Source organism: Trypanosoma grayi, assembly GCF_000691245.1.
Source record: "Trypanosoma grayi strain ANR4 Tgr_251_V1, whole genome shotgun sequence".
NCBI lineage: Eukaryota > Euglenozoa > Kinetoplastea > Trypanosomatida > Trypanosomatidae > Trypanosoma > Trypanosoma grayi.
Window position 1 is genome coordinate 4,821 of NW_008825870.1, and position 16,144 is coordinate 20,964.

Genomic DNA, 16,144 nt, shown 5'->3' on the forward strand with positions numbered 1-16,144 from the left:
CCGCCACTCCGCGGCCGGCAGCACGGCGTGGCTCAGTGCACACACGCGGCTGCAGCACCTGCAGCACCTCGTCGCGAACCCCGAACGGCGGCAGCGGATCGGGTCGGCGTGGCGCGCCCTCAGCGTTGCCAACTCGGGGGCGACACCGGACGAGGTGGGCCACATATATGCTCTCGCGCTCGTCTTTGAGTCGGTGCACAGCACAGCACGCGACATCTACTTCTCGGTGCAGTCCCTCTACCACCTGCTGACGCATCACGGCAACGTGCTTCAGAACGCACAGTGCCTACAGCGGCAGTGCGGGGCCCTCCTCATGCTCTTCCGAGCGACGAACTTTGAGCTGTACCGCCACTTCGTTGCGGAGGGGGTGAGCGTGGTGGAGTGGCTGCCGGGGATGTTTACAACGCTCCTCGCTGGCCGCCTGCACGAGGAGGACCTCCTGCGGCTGTGGGACGCATACCTCGCAGACGCCCTCGAATACCTCAGTTTTCCACTACACCCGTACGTGTGCCTCGCAATACTCGCGGAGATGACGGAGGTGCTGCTGGAGTGCGAGAAGTCTGGCATTATTGCACGGCTGCGGCACTTACCTCGCATCAAGGCCGGAAGCATCATTCAGAAGGCCATCTCGCTGAAAGAGTCGATCTTCTCAAAGGGGCTCCTGTGAGGAGAGAGAAGGAACAAAAGGTGCCTTGCGTGTCACAACGTCAGGTGTCTCTTCTGGCGTGTAACCGTGTGTGTGTGTACATGTGTTTGGATGTTGGTTGCTGACGATGTCTTTGTTGCTTTCTCCTTGTGGCTACGGGATTCTCTGCGTATAGCGCACCTTGTTATCGCATGCACGCACATATATACACAAGCACGCATTTGCTTTTATCCACCTTCTGTTTGTCCACGCTTCAAGACTCTAGAGGTGACTTCCTTCCCTTTTCCTCAAGGATTCTACTGTTGTTTATATTGTTCGTCTGCCGGAGTGTGTCTGTCTGCGCTACGCGAAGACTTGCAGTGAGGGGCGATGCATGGGAGCGTAAGCCCGCGGAGTTACCGGGCCGCACTGCTGGAACAGTTTACCGCTAACAAGAACAGCAGCAGCAGCATCAGTTACAACCCAATGACGTCATCATCACAGCGGAGGCGGCAGCAATGCGACAGTGTCGTTATTGAGAACAGCAGCCTGCTGGGAAAGTACGGTGACCTCCTGGACACAACAGCCGCAACGATAACAACATCGGCATATGGTGGATTAAGACGTGCTAGCCACCCGAACTCTCGTGTGATTGAGTTTATTGATCACTGTGTTGCCAAAGGCGTTCCGGAGTCTCTTATTGTTGAACATGTTATGTTTATGGTGAACGCAATGCAGGAACAAATCAGCATGAACGAAGCGCTACACGCACGTTATCAATATGACCGTCTACGTCAGTACGAGATGTTGGAGCTGAAGAAGACGTTGGAGCGGCAGCGGGTATTCTACGACCAGCAGCCGAAACAACAACAACAACAAGGACCACAAGCGTTGTATCGTCATAACAGTTTAGAGAATATCGATGCTACGAGGAGTCAGAGGCGTAGAGGCCACACACCGTCAGGCAGGGATGTGTGGCACTCGACGAGCGCACCCGCCGTCACTGCAACCGACAGTGCTGCGTCTGGTGTGGCCCATGGTGGTGGTGGTGCATATGTGCGTGGCAAGGCAGAGCCTATGGTAGCGGCGGTGGTGCACAGCCGCGCAACGGGACGTTCCCTGCGGCCTCCAAGCAGCAGTGAACGGAACGCGCAGGCAGTCTTCACACAGACCCCACGCGTAGACTCTGAGAAACTGGCCTCCAGTCGGCCTCGTGCTACGACCGCATCGACCTTTCACCGTTTCATGCGGCCGACGGATGCCAGCTACCGAAAAGAACGACAGAAACGCACTTCCGTAACTGAGGAAGAAGAGCAACACCAACAGCAGCAGAAGCAGAAACAGAGGCCGAAGCACCAGCAGCTGCTCCCCACGGATGCAGCCCGCCGCAGCCAAACACGCGGCCCAGTGTCTAACAAGGATGCAGCTGCGTGGCGGGGGCGCCAGCGGCTTTTGGGTGAGACGGGCATCAGCGTCGTAGAGAGTTCGACGTGGTCTGATGATGATTCGCCCCTTCCACGCATCCGCCACTGGAGAAGCCCCGGCTCTACAGAAGATGCAGGGCCACAACAGAGACGAGAAGAGCAGCAGGAGGAGGAGGAGGAGGAGGAGCGCGTCACAACAGTCGTCGTAAAAACCGCAGGCTCGTCACAGCCCTTTTCACCGTTACCCACTGAAAAGACGCCCAGCAATGATGCAACAGCAGTGACGGCTGTGTACCCTGTGGAAAAGGTAGAGACGATGACAGCGTGGCAGAGCGGAGCGCAGTATAAAGCTGCCGGTGTTGCGTCCGCACCCGTGATGTCGGTGCAGGCTCCGTCGTACGTTCCCAGCCCCCAGCTACAGGCATACATTGAGCAGAGTCAGCGCAAGGTGCGAGAGGCGGAGCGCTTGTTGTCGAATACGCCTGGGCGCACCGGGAGCAGCATCCAGCGAGTCCGTCGCAGCGCCACCCGCTCGCCCCTCTCAGACGTATTGTCTGAACTCTCGGACGAGTAGTGTGTCCTGTTCTCGGCTCGTCCGTTGTGCTTTTTTTTTTCTCTCACAGTCTCTCTTTTGTACACTTGAGTCACAACACGCGTCGCTGACAACGAGTGACGTAGTGTCGCTGGGGACATGGCATGAGACACACTCTGAGAGACTCCAGATCGTTGATGCTTTATTTGTTGTTGTTGTTTTGTTTTCTTTCTTTTACTTCCGCGTTGGCTGCGGCCACTGACACCGAGACACGACCAGAGAGAAGGGAGTATAGTTGATGACAGGATGGCCGAAGTGTTTCGCGTGCAACTTGTATCACTGGACGTCAGCGCCATGACGGAGGGCGGTGCGCCGTCGCTCTTGCACGCAGAGGCACACATGCATGGTCGTGGTGCGATGCATGAGGACACCGATGCGCATGACGACACCGCATCCTCCCCTGTCGAACTGCTGAGCAAGCTGTATTACGGTGCCGCGAGTATTGTGAGCGAAGTTGAGGATGGGTGCGTCCTTTCCGAGCGCCAGACTGCGGCAGTGCAGCAGCGGTGCCAGTCGCCAGCGCACATGGACCTCCAGGGCGGCAGTCGGCTGTTTTTATTTCACCCCGTTGAGGAGGGGGAATTCCTACTGGCTGTCACCATACCCGTCGGCGTGTGGCGCTGGTTGGGGCCGGTTGCATTGCATGTTGTGTTGTCGACCGCAGTGCGCGGGTACGAGATCTCGACGCATGTTGCTGCTGTCACTTCCGTCCCCACATACTATCCGTTGCGTGATCGGCTTGCAGAGAATGCGCCGGCCGTGCAGGATGCCGTGCGGGAGCGAATGAAGCAACTCATAGAGTTCGTCAACTTCTTGAACGAGTGCGGGCATCGTGAAACGGCGTCAGCGGCAGCGTTGCGGCAGGGTGGACAGGAAGCTGTAGCCGCCGCACAGAAAATGTGCTACGAGCGTCCGTCGTCGATTCGTACCAGTAATCGTTTGTCCATGACGCTGCAGCAGCTGCTTTGGTCAGCAACAAGCTCCTCCGATTACATCGCGCTGAGCGGTACAATGCCGAGTGGCGGCATGTGCGATGGATACAAGCGTCTCATTGTGACAGCAGCTGCGGTGTGGCACCTTGGCGAACCGCTCTTCAGCAACAGCTCGCGCGAGGACTTCGAGGCACACCTTTTGCCAGCCGCCATTGTGGCGTACGCTGAACAATGCTCCGCTGGTCGCAGAGCCGACGCCACTCTGCAACCGGTTACTGTGAAATGCCTGGCGATGCACTCACAGACGGGACGGGATGCCGTGCGCACTGCAGGCTACGTCAAGCATAGTCAGCAAAACGAGCAACGAGCCATTGTGTGTGTGGTGTTTGTCTCTTCAGGTGGGTGGATTATCGTGTTGTGCCTCGAAGCGGCTCTCAACGTCTTTACCGGCTCCCCCATGCCGCACATTGTCTCTGGTGTAACAAACCTCATCACCATGACGCTCGAAACGCCGCGTTTTGCCGATGTGGTCAGGGAGTTCACCGCGTGTAACCTCCTGGTGGCGCGGCCCAGTGCCGCGCTCACTGCACCAGTTCATCGCGTTCTGCAGGCGGTGCGACATCTGGGCCTCTTTACGCATTGCCCCACCAGCACCGCCTACGCAACGGCCGTGTCGCGGGACACCTGCCTCTACCGCTACCGCCGCGAAACACAAGACGCGGTTGTCGGGGTGTGGTGGGTCCCGTGGCCGGAGCACATGAGCAAAGCAGTGCTTCCCCTCGTAAAGCTGGCCTCTGTTGCATTTCGATACCGACGTCAGAAAGGATACTGTGGCAGCAGCAGCAGCAGCAGTATTCGTGTCACCCATGGTCTAACATCTTTTTCCCTGTTGCGTGGGCGTGACGCCGTCGTCGTACTGGTCGCCGCTCCTGTGTTTGACCTGGAGCCGAGAGTTGTCTCTTTCCTTGCAGAGATGGATCCAAAAGGTCTACCCGCTGTGGCAGAGCTGCGCGCCTTTGCAATGTGGGTGTTGTCGAAGGCTGTTTAGGTGTGGGGCTGACCGTTGGGGTTTTTTTGTTTGTTTGTTTGCCGTCCATAGACACGTGGTTGTTTCATTGCTGGTGCCCTCCCTACATCCACTCACCCACAGACACAGACACATGTTATGCTGTGAGGTACTCAAGCGAAAACGAAAAGAAACATGAGGAATGGCTGTAGATGTGTATTGTGTGATTCTCGTTTTGGTGTTCTCTCTTGATGTTTTTGTTTTACTTTTGGGCTGTTGTTGTTGTTGTTGATTTTTTTTTTTTTGCCCTGTAGTCTTGACGTGGTGAAGAGTGTGCGCCACCTCCTTCTACCGGGCACACAACGTAGGTGGGGGGACACCGCGCTAGAGCCTCCTTCTCGGCATTAGAATGCAGCGCACGTTCGGAGTACCGCCTCCGGCAATGTATCCCTCGCATCAGAGCAAGGATGAGGAGGACCTCGTCCGGCAGCTCGTCGAGGCGGTCGACGTGGATGAAGTTATTGAGCGTATGGAGATGGATCACTATCAGCACCTTTCCCCCATCGTGCAGAATTTGAAGCCTTTTGACCGCGTCTCTAGCCGGGGGGAGCGCTTTGACGCGGTTCATCCACAGGAATCGTTAGATGTTCGTCTGAATGCACCTATGCGTTCACCAGTTGACGATGCAGATGAGCACAAGAGCAATCGTAGGGGGTCGTTAAGTACTTGGTCAGCACCGCGCCCCCACACGATCATCTCGCCACCCCTACCAGTTCAAGAACAGAAACAGCCACAACAGAAACTTCTGAACGCTCTCAGTGCGGCATCGCCACACGTATCGGATGCAGATACATCCTCCGCGCCACACGACAATGACCACACGGAAAAGCCCTCGCTACTCCGTCGGCACCGTTCGCGCCCTTATAGATCAGCCAAGCTTCGGGCGCCGGTGAATTCCCCTAACCGCACCGATATGAAGGCAATGAATAAGCGGGAACATAGTCTCGGGAGCCATCAGCGTCGGCGTCAACATGAAAGACGGCGAGCACCTTCATTTGGCGAGGTACCTCCTCCTTACTTAAACCGCGAGTTGGAGCTCAACCGATCGTACCGCGAGCTGTCCAACCTGCGCGCGCCTTCTGCCGACACAAGCCTGCGGGGGAACTTCGGTGCTGAACATGTCTATCACCATAACCGGCATAGTAGCGGTTTTACTGGTGGTGGAAGTGGTGCCAGTGTCGCTGCTGGGTCTCACCGGCGCGCCTTCACGCCACCGCCACCGGAGATCTCTGCTGTGGGGCGGCACTCGCCGTCGCCGTCACCCGATCTGCCGCCGTGGTCAGCACGAACGCAGGACGACGCCTGGGCGTACCAAAACAGCCGCAGCCTCTATTTCGACCGCAATGACTACTGGGGCCACATGGATAGGGGATTCGAGTGTACCCCAACGGCCACAACAGAGGAGGCCCACACGCCAGACGATGCAGACTTCGATGAGGAGGAGGATGGTGAGTATGTCGCGGTGCCGCCACGTATAATTGAGCGTGAGCAACACCGACGGCCGCGGGTTGTGGAGCCGTTGGTGGATAACTCCAACCTTTTCGTCGACCCCGCAGGAGATCACATGGGTACGCGAAGGGAGGCAGTGCCTCTAGCGGGCAACCAGCAGCACCAACACCTCCATTACCAAGGGGGAGAGGAGGAAGAAGAAGAGGAGGCAAAGGAAGAGGAAGAGGAAGAGGATGTTTCACATGACCCTACCTTCAATACACACACAGTTCGTCCGCGATCCTCTACGAGCGCAACTGTCAAAGGCGCCGGGACGAAGAATAATGTTCGCAATGCTTCGGAAGTGGAATACCACCATAATACGCTTTCCTTGTCATCGCTAGCACCAACACCGCAGGAACGCAGCTTGGCAGATACGAAGGAGCAAGTTGATGCGTCAAGGATCCGCTCACAGTCGCGGAATAGGTCGCAATTGGTAAACGACAAGTGGGTCTCTGCGACGATATCGGTAAAGGACGACAACACGTCGCGTCAGGATGCCACTTCAGGGCGGCAGAGTGGTCATCGCATGAGCCCTGCTTTGTCGCCAATGCGACTCCTTGCCCCGACCTCGACTGTAATGGACCCAAGCAATGGTGTTTCCAGGGGCGATAAAAACGCGGATGCTGGGAAGGGGAGAGTACGCAGTGGCGTGGAGGATGTGGGAGGCAGGAATAAGAAACCCAAGGGAAAAAATGCACATGGGGCACGTAGAGCAAACAAGAGGGAAAAAAAGGAAAGACCACCTGTGTCTCCTGCACTCTCCGAAGGAAGCCTTTCTTCGTACTCGTACTCCTACACTAGCTATAGTGGCTCCTCTACGCAAGACTCAGAGGAGGCACCAGCAGCGCAGAAGAAAGCGGCCACGGGGCCACGGCCAATGCAGAGAATCGAGACAACTTCGAGGCCGCCGGTGGGGCCTAAAATATTTCCATCAAAAGGTCCAATTGTACATCCACCGCTTAACAATCATCAGGGTAATAGGATGAAGCAGCCAGTTTTGGCGCCACAGCAAGCTCTACAGAGGAAGCAACAGCAAGGGCCACCACCGCCACGTGGGCGGCTTGCAATGCGTCCGCCGTCACAACGGTGTTTGTTGTCGGCATCTCTCCCAGGAGCACCACGTGATGGGGTGCTACACAGCAACAGCTTCCTTCGCTCCACGGAGCCGATACGGAGACCTCCTTACACTTTTCTACAGTCTAGAGCGACGGGCCTGTCGGCTGCTCCGCCTTGTGATGAAAGTTTGCGCAGCGCACCAAGATCCGCGGCGTTGTCGTCAGGGCCCTACGTGTCGTATCTACCGCACTCGGTGCGGGCGCCTACATCCGCGAAAACGCCTGCGCAGACGACCCCTCAGGAACAAATGCGAAGTGTCTCTATGCCCACCTCTGTGGCTATGGTGCAGGGCGAGGTGCGGGAAATTGTCTGGCGCACCAGCGATCGAGACTCTGTAGAGGGCAAGAATCACAAGGCGCCTCCTCCCCCGGCGAAGACGAATCTGAGTTCGCACTACATACCCCCGCGGCCGCGCAGTGCATCAACCGGAGCAAACCCGCCACCACCAAAGAACCTCCCGCTGCGGGCACAAGACTCGGTGCGAAATGGGCGAAGCGCCAGTGCAAATCGTATCATAGAGGTGCCACGTCAGCGACCCAGTAGGCAGCCATCGGCCTCTGGTGGCACACAAGTGGGTATCTCAGCACCTGCATCTTCGGGGAATTCACCAAACCCACAGAAGCCAAACAACCAGGGCGTGCAGGTTCCGACGTTTGTCATACAACTCCCGCGCAATGTGAGGCGAAGTGAAATTGTCACGCCCTCCGCTATCCGTGTGGAAGTAGATCCTCCCGTGAAACAGTGAGGGTGGCAGCAGGTCACAAGGTGTGCGGCACGTCTGAAGCGCCTTATGTTTGAGGGGCTCTGATGTTTTGTGCATGGACGCCTGTGTATGTCTATCTGTATGCCTCTCTCTCTCTCTCTCTTTTTCTTTGTATGTGTGTTTGGTCTCGAAGCTGCTTCCGAATGGCTGCACCCTTTCTTCCTCGGTGGCGCATGACTCGCTTACGGGGCATTAAGTCCATTGTTGGTCGCTACTCCGTCTTATATACAAATGGTTAATTCGCCAGTGAGGGGGTATGTGCGGTGGTGCAAGTCCGCAGTGGTTGAGTTGTATTTATGCGCTCGAAGTGGCGCCACAAACTCTCTGGTGGATTCTGTGCCGTTTCTTTTCTGCGTTGTTGTTGTTGTTGTTGTTGTTTAGGTTTTCATCTGAATTCTTCCCATCCCTGTTTCCTCGCCTACCTTACAAATGCTGCATCGTGTGTTTTTGTTTTTTGTTTTTTTCGTGTTGTACCTCAGTGTATGTGTAACGCGTCGTACCTATTGTCTTTGGTGTTCTTGCTCATTTTGGTCCCCCTTTGTTGTTGTTTTTTTTGTCTCTCTTGGGTGTTGTACTGTTGCGTGCCCATTCCTCGCGAATGGGTATCCGAGGGTGTAGCTGGCGTCGGTTGAGGTGGAGGGGAAGAGCACAAGCGGTATGGCGGCAGCCGCAAGCAATGAGAGAACGGGCCAGCCGTGGGCAGACAAGTACAAGCCGCAGTGTATCGCGCAGATGTGCTACCCCGTCTGCGCAAATAAGCTAAAGGCGTGGATTGAGGGATTTGACGCAGGGAGCTCCAAGACAAGCGGTGCACTCCTCTCTGGTCCCCCTGGTGTGGGAAAGACTACATCTGTCTACGCCGTGGCGAGAGAATTGGGTCGTGTTGTGGTTGAATACAATGCTAGTGACTTCCGCAGTCGCAAATCACTCCGTGAGCATGTGACAGACGTCATCAACAACCGTGCCTTCAGCAGCAGCGCTTCGTCGTATGCCAAAATCATTCTTCTTATGGATGAGGTAGACGGCTGCGACATTGGAGGTGTGGGAGAAGTTATTCAAATGATAAAGACGACCACAATACCGATTGTGTGTACATGCAATGACCGCTGGCATCCGAAGCTCCGTTCTTTGTTGAACCATGTGGAGGACATCCGCGTCAGTCGGCCCCCATGCAACATTGTCGCCAACTACATTTGCGACAAGGTGCTTGCCCGTGAAGGCATTTCCCTCTCGAAGCAACTTCTGCAGGATATCATCCAACGTTCTGGGAGCGACATTCGAAGCATGCTCAACAACTTGCAAATGTGGTGTGTGAATCGCACCACGCTGGAGCAGAAAACCCTTGCGGAGTGTGCTGTGCAGTCTGCAAAGGACGGTGATGTTGGCCTCTTCGAAGCGGCAGAGATGTTCCTGCTGCAGGGCACATCAAGGGGGAAGCACCGCTCCATTGAGGAGCTCCAGTCCGCCTTTTATAACTCGGATCTGGTAGATTTATTCGTGCAGGAAAATTACATTCATTTTAGGCCGGAGGGTCGTGACTGGATGAGCGCAGTAGCGGAGGCAGCGGCGTCCATCTCGTTTGCTGATGATGTGCAGCGCATCATGTACTACGAGCAGAACTGGTCTGTTTCCCGCGCCTACGTGCAGTTGTCAAGCATTGCCCCCTGTGCTATGACACGTGGACATTACGAGTCGTTTCTGTCAGGGCAGCAGGTCTTTTTTGACCGTCAGCGCCCAGTGAAGTTTCCGTCATGGCTCGGGCAGAACTCTTCCGCCAACAAGAATAAAAGACTCCTCCGCTGCTTAACCCTACAAGCGTCACACCACACGAAGGGTATTAGTGGCAACCAGGAGGACGTTCTGCTTGACTACATACCGATGGGGTGGGAAGCTGCCTTGACACGGCCACTCGCTGAGGAGGGTAAGAATGCCATTGGGGAGGTAATTAAATTCATGGATCAGTACCACATTATGCGAGATGACTGGGAGTTTATCCAGGCTGCATCACACTTTAAGAAGATGCAGTCATCCCCCAGTAACGCTAGCGTAGCGGAAATACCCACAGCTGTCAAGTCTGCATTTACACGGGAGTTTAACAAGACGCACCACACCGAGAGTTTTGCAAAGGGGGCACTGCAGCACATGGGTGTAGACGCTATGAGCGATGAAAACGAGGGGGATGGTGACGACGTGACTAGAAAGGCAGTAGCTACAGCTGCATCAAAAAAGAAGAAGGCGCCGGTGGTGAAGAAGACGGCTAAGAAAGAGACGACGGATAAGCCAAAGGCGAAGCGGCAGCCTGCCAAGGCGAAGAAGTCAACAGGCAAACGTGGTAAAAAGGCAGCATCAGCATCTGACTCGGAAGAGGAGTTTGTCGTGGGCAGCTCGGATGATGACTAGATACAATCTCTATACCTGAGTGTCTTTCTGGGTATGTGGGTCTGGTCAAAATGGATGTGGAGTGGCTTTCTCTCCCCGCACTAATGGGGTAAAGGTGCAGCGATAGCAGTACATTGTTGAACGTGGCTCGATGCCAACTTCACACATCATGCCGTCTTTTAAATCCTTTCATTTGTACGTCCACATTTCAGCTGCCGTTTTATTGGTGTGGAGTGGCTGTACCCTGGTGTGTGGAAACGGACACATCACACCTGCGTTGATCATGCCCTTGTAATTGTTCGTATTATTCTTTCTTGTTTGTTACTATCATTTTTATTTATTATTATTACTGTTGTTCTTATTTTCTTCTTGTTCTAGCAGTACGCGTACTGGCTGTGCAGAGGGCTGGCTGCGACGATGCAGCCTGTGGAGCACGTCAGGATCGGCAAGCATGTCTTCCCACGCTACTCACACCCGCTCTTCCGCAGCAAGTTGCATGATGAGGCGTACGTGCAGCAGCAGATTGAGCGGCAGCTGCAAAACCCGCAACTGCAGCTTGCAGTGAACGAGGCCGTGGAGCAGCTCCTGCGTCAGGGCGTGACGGGGAGCATCAGCGAAGAGGACACGGCTGCTTACTTCGAGAAGGCCCTCGGGAGCCTCGACGTGTTCTTTGCAGAAAGTACAAGTAGGGCCAGCACACCCGCGTCGGTGCTGGCCGATCAGGTGTCCTGCACCTTCCTCAACAGCAGTCCCGCACCTGCAGTGAGGCCATCACCCCCTCGCGTGCGCCGCTTCTTCCCGGCACCGCACTGTTCCCGCGTCGCACTGCCCACCGGAGTGCCATCGCTGCAACTGCGTGGGTTAGAACCGCTACGGAAGACGCAGTTGAGACTACCACTGCAGAAGAAACAGCAGAAGCATGACGCCGCAGAGAGCAGCATCGATGAGGCTACTCCTGGTCCTGTCACGCTTACACGGCGACAGCTCCTACCTTGCAGCGAGGTTGATGAGTGCGACAGGAATGAAATGCTATCTCTGTTACCTGAACTAAAACATGATGCAAACAAGGGGCACAAGAGGCAGGGGCCATCATCACTTCAACTGACTGTAAGTGCACCACCAGAGTGGCGAGATGCTGTGCGCTCGCTCTTTTACTCGATGCTTTCGCTCCGTGTAGAAGAGAGCGGTGGTGTGCAGCCTAGTGAAATGGACCTACGGAGCGGGGCACAGGGGTTGCTGCGGTTACAGGGCGCTGAGCTGACGTCGCTGAATCGTGAGGCCTTTGGTGCGTTGGACGTGACGCTGGACGGCAACTCCACTGCCATTCACTGCCGTCCAAAGGCACCACCTAGCATATTTCAACGCTCACACGCCCAGCAGGCGGAAAGGGGCTTTCAAATAAAGCCAAGTGTGCTCCGTCAACGAGCCATGAAAGTTGTTGTCTCGCCCAGCATTACTACGTGCACGCCCAAGGAAAACACGGGTGTGGGAGGGGCATCACTCAAGCATTCTTGGGCCAGTCCCTCACTTGCGACCGTGCCCACGCTGCTGCAGGGCGCCACGGAGCTGGAACTGCCAAGCACGACGTGTCGCAGCCGCGTGCTGGCCTCCATCTTGATGAGCCAGGAGAAGCAACGACAGGCGGGTCTTGGGAAGGAAGCAATGTACAAGTAGTGCGTATTGATATGCAGCGTCCTCAGCAGGATTTGGGGGGGTTTTCTCTCCCTCTCTCTCTGTATGTGTGTGTGTGTAGTTAAAATGAAGTAACGAAGGGCTATGGCGTGTTCCTTGTTTCGTATCTGTTGTAGTACTAATTTTGTTTGTTTGTTTCTTTTGCTCTTCATATTTCTGTGGAGCGGCTGCGAAGTGAGTTTGAGGAGGGAACAGGAAGCGAGTAAATGACGGATGCTGCCCCTCGGAAGAAGCCGTCCAAGCAGCCGGAAAAGCCGCTCACAAGCATGCCACCAAAGACGCAGGTCAAGAGCAAGCTGCCCACCAGAGCTCCCGGAAAGGTTGGCAGATCTGAAACGAAGGCGGGTCCCACAAAAGTATCACCCGCAACAGCAACAGCAGTGGCGGCATCGAAGATGCCAGCAGGGAAGAAAACTGTGCCAACACGTTTTCCTTCACGAGCAAGCAAGCTTCCACCAAAGACCACGCCTTTGGCAGCAAAAGAGGACGCAGTTCAATCTTCCACCAGTTCCTCTACGCCAAGAGCGGCAAATATGACAGCAACACCGTTGGCTCCCACGCGCTCCGATACATCCTCCGAAGGATCGGTACACCTTGCCACGTACGATGATATGCTCAGTCCTATTGACACTCCGAGAGAAATGACTGGGATCCATAAGGTGGCTGATGTGGGCATTCTGGAGCAAAGCGCACAGCCACTTGAAAAGGAGGAGTCCTCTCTGAAGGAGATGGGGACGCCGAATAGAAAGGTTCCACCAAAGGCAGACATCACTGCAGAAGCGGCTGTGCAGGTGACGGAAGGATGCACACAACGTCCTGTGACGGTACGAAAAACAGCAGAGAGGCACGCGGGGTACGTTGGAGATATTGCCAAGCAGCTTGTTAAGGCCGAGGAACGCGTGGGGACTCTAACTGGAGAAGTCGCAAGACTCCGAGAAGCACTAGGCGGAACCGACAATTCTATGTTTGTTCAACACACCTTTCAAGCGGAGAATGGAGTAGAGTGGTTGCGGCAGGAGCTGGCGCGGGAGCGTGCGTCCACCAAGCATCATCGCGAGGCTCACCTAGCGGTGCTTCTAGAACTAGGCAAGCTACGCGAGGAGGTGGACCGTTATGGGACACATGACTTGCTGTTGAAGCGTAATGCGGAGCTGGAGGCGCAAATGAGTGATATGGCAAAGGAAAAGGTTGAACAGGAGATGGTTATAGTGAGACTCCAGGAGGAAGCCGCTGCGTTGGTGTCTCAATATGGCAACTCACCTTGCGGCTCTGGGTGCGTGATGGTACGTCTTTCCAGTTTGTGCGAACTTTGCTGCGAAAAGTTGAAGCTGGAGGCGAATCGTCGCACGGCGCATGATCGTTTGGCGCAACTAACGGAGCTGAAGCCGATGGGCGTCGTTCCACATTCTCTACCGGAACCGTGGTCACCGGAAATGATGAAACAGCTTCAAGAGCCGCGTAAACAAGCCCCGCCGCTCTTACCGACAAATGGTGCGGTCTCACTTGCCGCTGGACTTGAAGGCCGAGGTGGTGCCCAGCCAGAGCAGGCGGTGCAGGACCAGGAGTCGCCATAAACTGGCACAGCTGTGGTGGGCAACAACGCAGCGGAACCTCCGGTAAAGCTGAGAGGGGTAAAAGTGGGGCTTCGAGTATGTGGCGAGAGCTTAGTGTCCCAGATGGAAGGGCCATCTTCTACAATATTGTCACAAATGTGTCTACTTATGAGCGTCCCGAGGCGCTACAGTTGTGAGTACGTGGGATTTGATTATCATTAGCAAGCAGCAAGGGGATGCTGCTCAGCGAAGGTGCATCTTCTCTCTCTTTCTTTCTCGCCAGCACATTGCTTTGCAGAGCGGCAGAAGTGTTGTGATCCTATCGAACCTTCTACGGCACAGATGCTTAGTTGCCCACGGGTCCTTTCAATCGCATGCTCAGACGATGCCTATCGTTCTTGCTGTTGTTGTTGTTTTTGTTGTTGTTGTTGTTGTTAATCTGGAAAGACAGCACAGTGAGAGAATTCTTCGGTATTGCACATCCTCAATTTTTATACTTGCTGTGCTCGTTTTGCAGGCAAGGACAAAAATTAACACACGCGGGGAGAAAGAGAGAGGGATCAAGGATGAGCAAGATGGCCAAGAAGCGTGGCCTCACGATGGACGAAAAGGTGTCACGGGTCGAGGAGTGGTTTGTGGCCCACCCTGTGCCGTACACACTAAAGGACTTAGTGGCCGCTCTGCCGAAGGCGACGGGCGTGATTCCTCAGTCTGTTGAAGAGTGCCTTGAGATTCTCGTCTCCGAGGGCCGTGTGCAGCAGAAAAAGGTTGGCATACACGTTCTATTCTGGCGGTTCCCCAAAACTGCGGCGCAGCAGCTGGCTTCCGCTGTCACAGGTGGAACCGCCGAAGTCACAAAGTTCTTGAGTATGAGTACAGCACAGGTGCAAGGTGAACTTGACTTATTGGTGAAGAAGGAGGAGGACACATGTAAGCGAATTCAAGAAGTGCGTGCGGCCATCGGTGAGGAAACTTTGGTGCAGCAGGACGCCGAGAAGATGCGGGAACTGCAGAAAGAGCTGCAGATGTTGCAGGCGCAGCTGGAGCAGCTCTCCATGTTTGACCCTCAGATGATAGAAAAAGTGAAGGCGGCGACATTCGTGGCCTGGGAGGCAGCCAATCGCTGGACAGACAATATGTACCTACTGCAGCATCACATCACGCGGCGGTTGGGCCTCAGCGCACGGGATCTGCGCTCGCAACTGCAGCTTCCGTCAGATATTGACTACATCGAGTACGATGACCTCTTGTCTGGCTTCAGTGCCGCGGCAAATTCGGTGGCAACCGCTACTGTTGGGCATCAACCATCGCCACTACGGCAGGTGGAAGGAGACGCCAACGTGGAGACAGACGCAGCAACGATGCGTGACGCCGATACTCCTGCGGCCCTTGAGAACGGCACTCCAGAGCCAAAGAAGAAGACGAGGAAAAGATTTCCAGATAGAACTGGAGAAAAGAATGAGCAAAACATGGAGAAGTCTGGCAAACGCACGCGGGACGATAGCACAGCCAGGCCAGGAGCCATTGGAACAGGGGAGTCGACTAAGGAGGGCGCTGTGGCGTCTGCGGCGGCACGCACTGCCATTCACCGCCGTCGGAAAAAGGCGGAAGCATGATGTCGCACAGGCGGGGGGTGGGTGAGGCCGCCTCGCGCCCGGTCATGTCTGATTTCGCACCGTGGTAGTGTTTTCGGCACGTTTGTCTGCTGGTTGTACTTGATTTCACTCCGCTTCGCTGACTATAATTTGCTTTTTTTTTATATCACTCGACCGTACAGAAATAGATTGGGTTGGTTTTAACTTCCTCGTTTTTTTTTTCTAATGGGTTTCAACGACATCTCTTGACACACTCAGCGTTTCATCTGGTACCCAGCATTGCTCCACCACAACGTGGGGAGAGCAGGCAATGACGGGGCGTAAAGTCTCCTCCACGCTTCTACACCGCAGAGTGGTGCTGCAAAGCACAAACCCATTTTAACACAGACCTTTTTTTCTCCGCTATTAGTGTCTTTTTACGACACGCATCGAACAGTATGGGTCTTCTTTACCCAGCCAAAGAAGTCGGCAACCTACCCGTCGATTCGCATCTCTCCGTCAACACTATATGAAGCAAATGTTATTCTACAGGGGAAGGACTTCGGCTACTGGAAAACAGAATCTCATGTAAGTAACCATAGTAGTACCAATACCCTCGCGCACATCCAATAATCTGCTTCATTGGGTTTCTTCCCCCTCTTTCTCTTCCCAAAAGAAGTATTTCCTGTTGAAACACACAAGCAAACGCAGCCATGGCGGTTGCCACCTTCGATTCATGGGGGGAATTCCTCGTGTACATCACCTTCCTCTTCTTTGGGCTGTCGGTGACGATGGTGTCGAACTCAATCATGGCAGCCCCGTCATTTATGACGGAGTACTACAAGTACGCACAAGGCGACCCGGATGTCGAAGCCGATGATCCATCGTTTTGGTTTAACATTCTGACATACTACAACGTCGCTGTGTTTGGTACGCA

General features: G+C 54.9%; 8 protein-coding genes across 8 annotated transcripts; all 8 read left to right on the forward strand.

The window, feature by feature from the left end:
* Positions 1–313: 313 nt before the first annotated feature.
* On the forward strand, positions 314–667 carry DQ04_02511030 (putative GTPase activating protein; the record flags this gene model as incomplete). Its single annotated transcript, XM_009311946.1, has 1 exon — positions 314–667. The coding sequence occupies one exon, from the start codon at positions 314–316 to the stop codon at positions 665–667; it is 354 nt and encodes a 117-aa protein (XP_009310221.1).
* Positions 668–1,015: 348 nt separating this feature from the next.
* DQ04_02511040 (hypothetical protein) lies at positions 1,016–2,623 on the forward strand (the record flags this gene model as incomplete). The annotated part of the gene is made up of 1 exon (XM_009311947.1): positions 1,016–2,623. The coding sequence occupies one exon, from the start codon at positions 1,016–1,018 to the stop codon at positions 2,621–2,623; it is 1,608 nt and encodes a 535-aa protein (XP_009310222.1).
* A 264-nt stretch (positions 2,624–2,887) lies between these two features.
* On the forward strand, positions 2,888–4,621 carry DQ04_02511050 (kinesin; the record flags this gene model as incomplete). Its single annotated transcript, XM_009311948.1, has 1 exon — positions 2,888–4,621. The coding sequence occupies one exon, from the start codon at positions 2,888–2,890 to the stop codon at positions 4,619–4,621; it is 1,734 nt and encodes a 577-aa protein (XP_009310223.1).
* A 367-nt stretch (positions 4,622–4,988) lies between these two features.
* Positions 4,989–7,991, forward strand: DQ04_02511060 (hypothetical protein; the record flags this gene model as incomplete). Its single annotated transcript, XM_009311949.1, has 1 exon — positions 4,989–7,991. The coding sequence occupies one exon, from the start codon at positions 4,989–4,991 to the stop codon at positions 7,989–7,991; it is 3,003 nt and encodes a 1,000-aa protein (XP_009310224.1).
* Positions 7,992–8,666: 675 nt separating this feature from the next.
* Positions 8,667–10,409, forward strand: DQ04_02511070 (replication factor C, subunit 1; the record flags this gene model as incomplete). Its single annotated transcript, XM_009311950.1, has 1 exon — positions 8,667–10,409. The coding sequence occupies one exon, from the start codon at positions 8,667–8,669 to the stop codon at positions 10,407–10,409; it is 1,743 nt and encodes a 580-aa protein (XP_009310225.1).
* A 396-nt stretch (positions 10,410–10,805) lies between these two features.
* On the forward strand, positions 10,806–12,062 carry DQ04_02511080 (DNA mismatch repair protein MSH2; the record flags this gene model as incomplete). Its single annotated transcript, XM_009311951.1, has 1 exon — positions 10,806–12,062. The coding sequence occupies one exon, from the start codon at positions 10,806–10,808 to the stop codon at positions 12,060–12,062; it is 1,257 nt and encodes a 418-aa protein (XP_009310226.1).
* A 224-nt stretch (positions 12,063–12,286) lies between these two features.
* On the forward strand, positions 12,287–13,654 carry DQ04_02511090 (hypothetical protein; the record flags this gene model as incomplete). The annotated part of the gene is made up of 1 exon (XM_009311952.1): positions 12,287–13,654. The coding sequence occupies one exon, from the start codon at positions 12,287–12,289 to the stop codon at positions 13,652–13,654; it is 1,368 nt and encodes a 455-aa protein (XP_009310227.1).
* Positions 13,655–14,199: 545 nt separating this feature from the next.
* Positions 14,200–15,249, forward strand: DQ04_02511100 (hypothetical protein; the record flags this gene model as incomplete). The annotated part of the gene is made up of 1 exon (XM_009311953.1): positions 14,200–15,249. The coding sequence occupies one exon, from the start codon at positions 14,200–14,202 to the stop codon at positions 15,247–15,249; it is 1,050 nt and encodes a 349-aa protein (XP_009310228.1).
* Between the last annotated feature and the right edge of the window lie 895 nt (positions 15,250–16,144).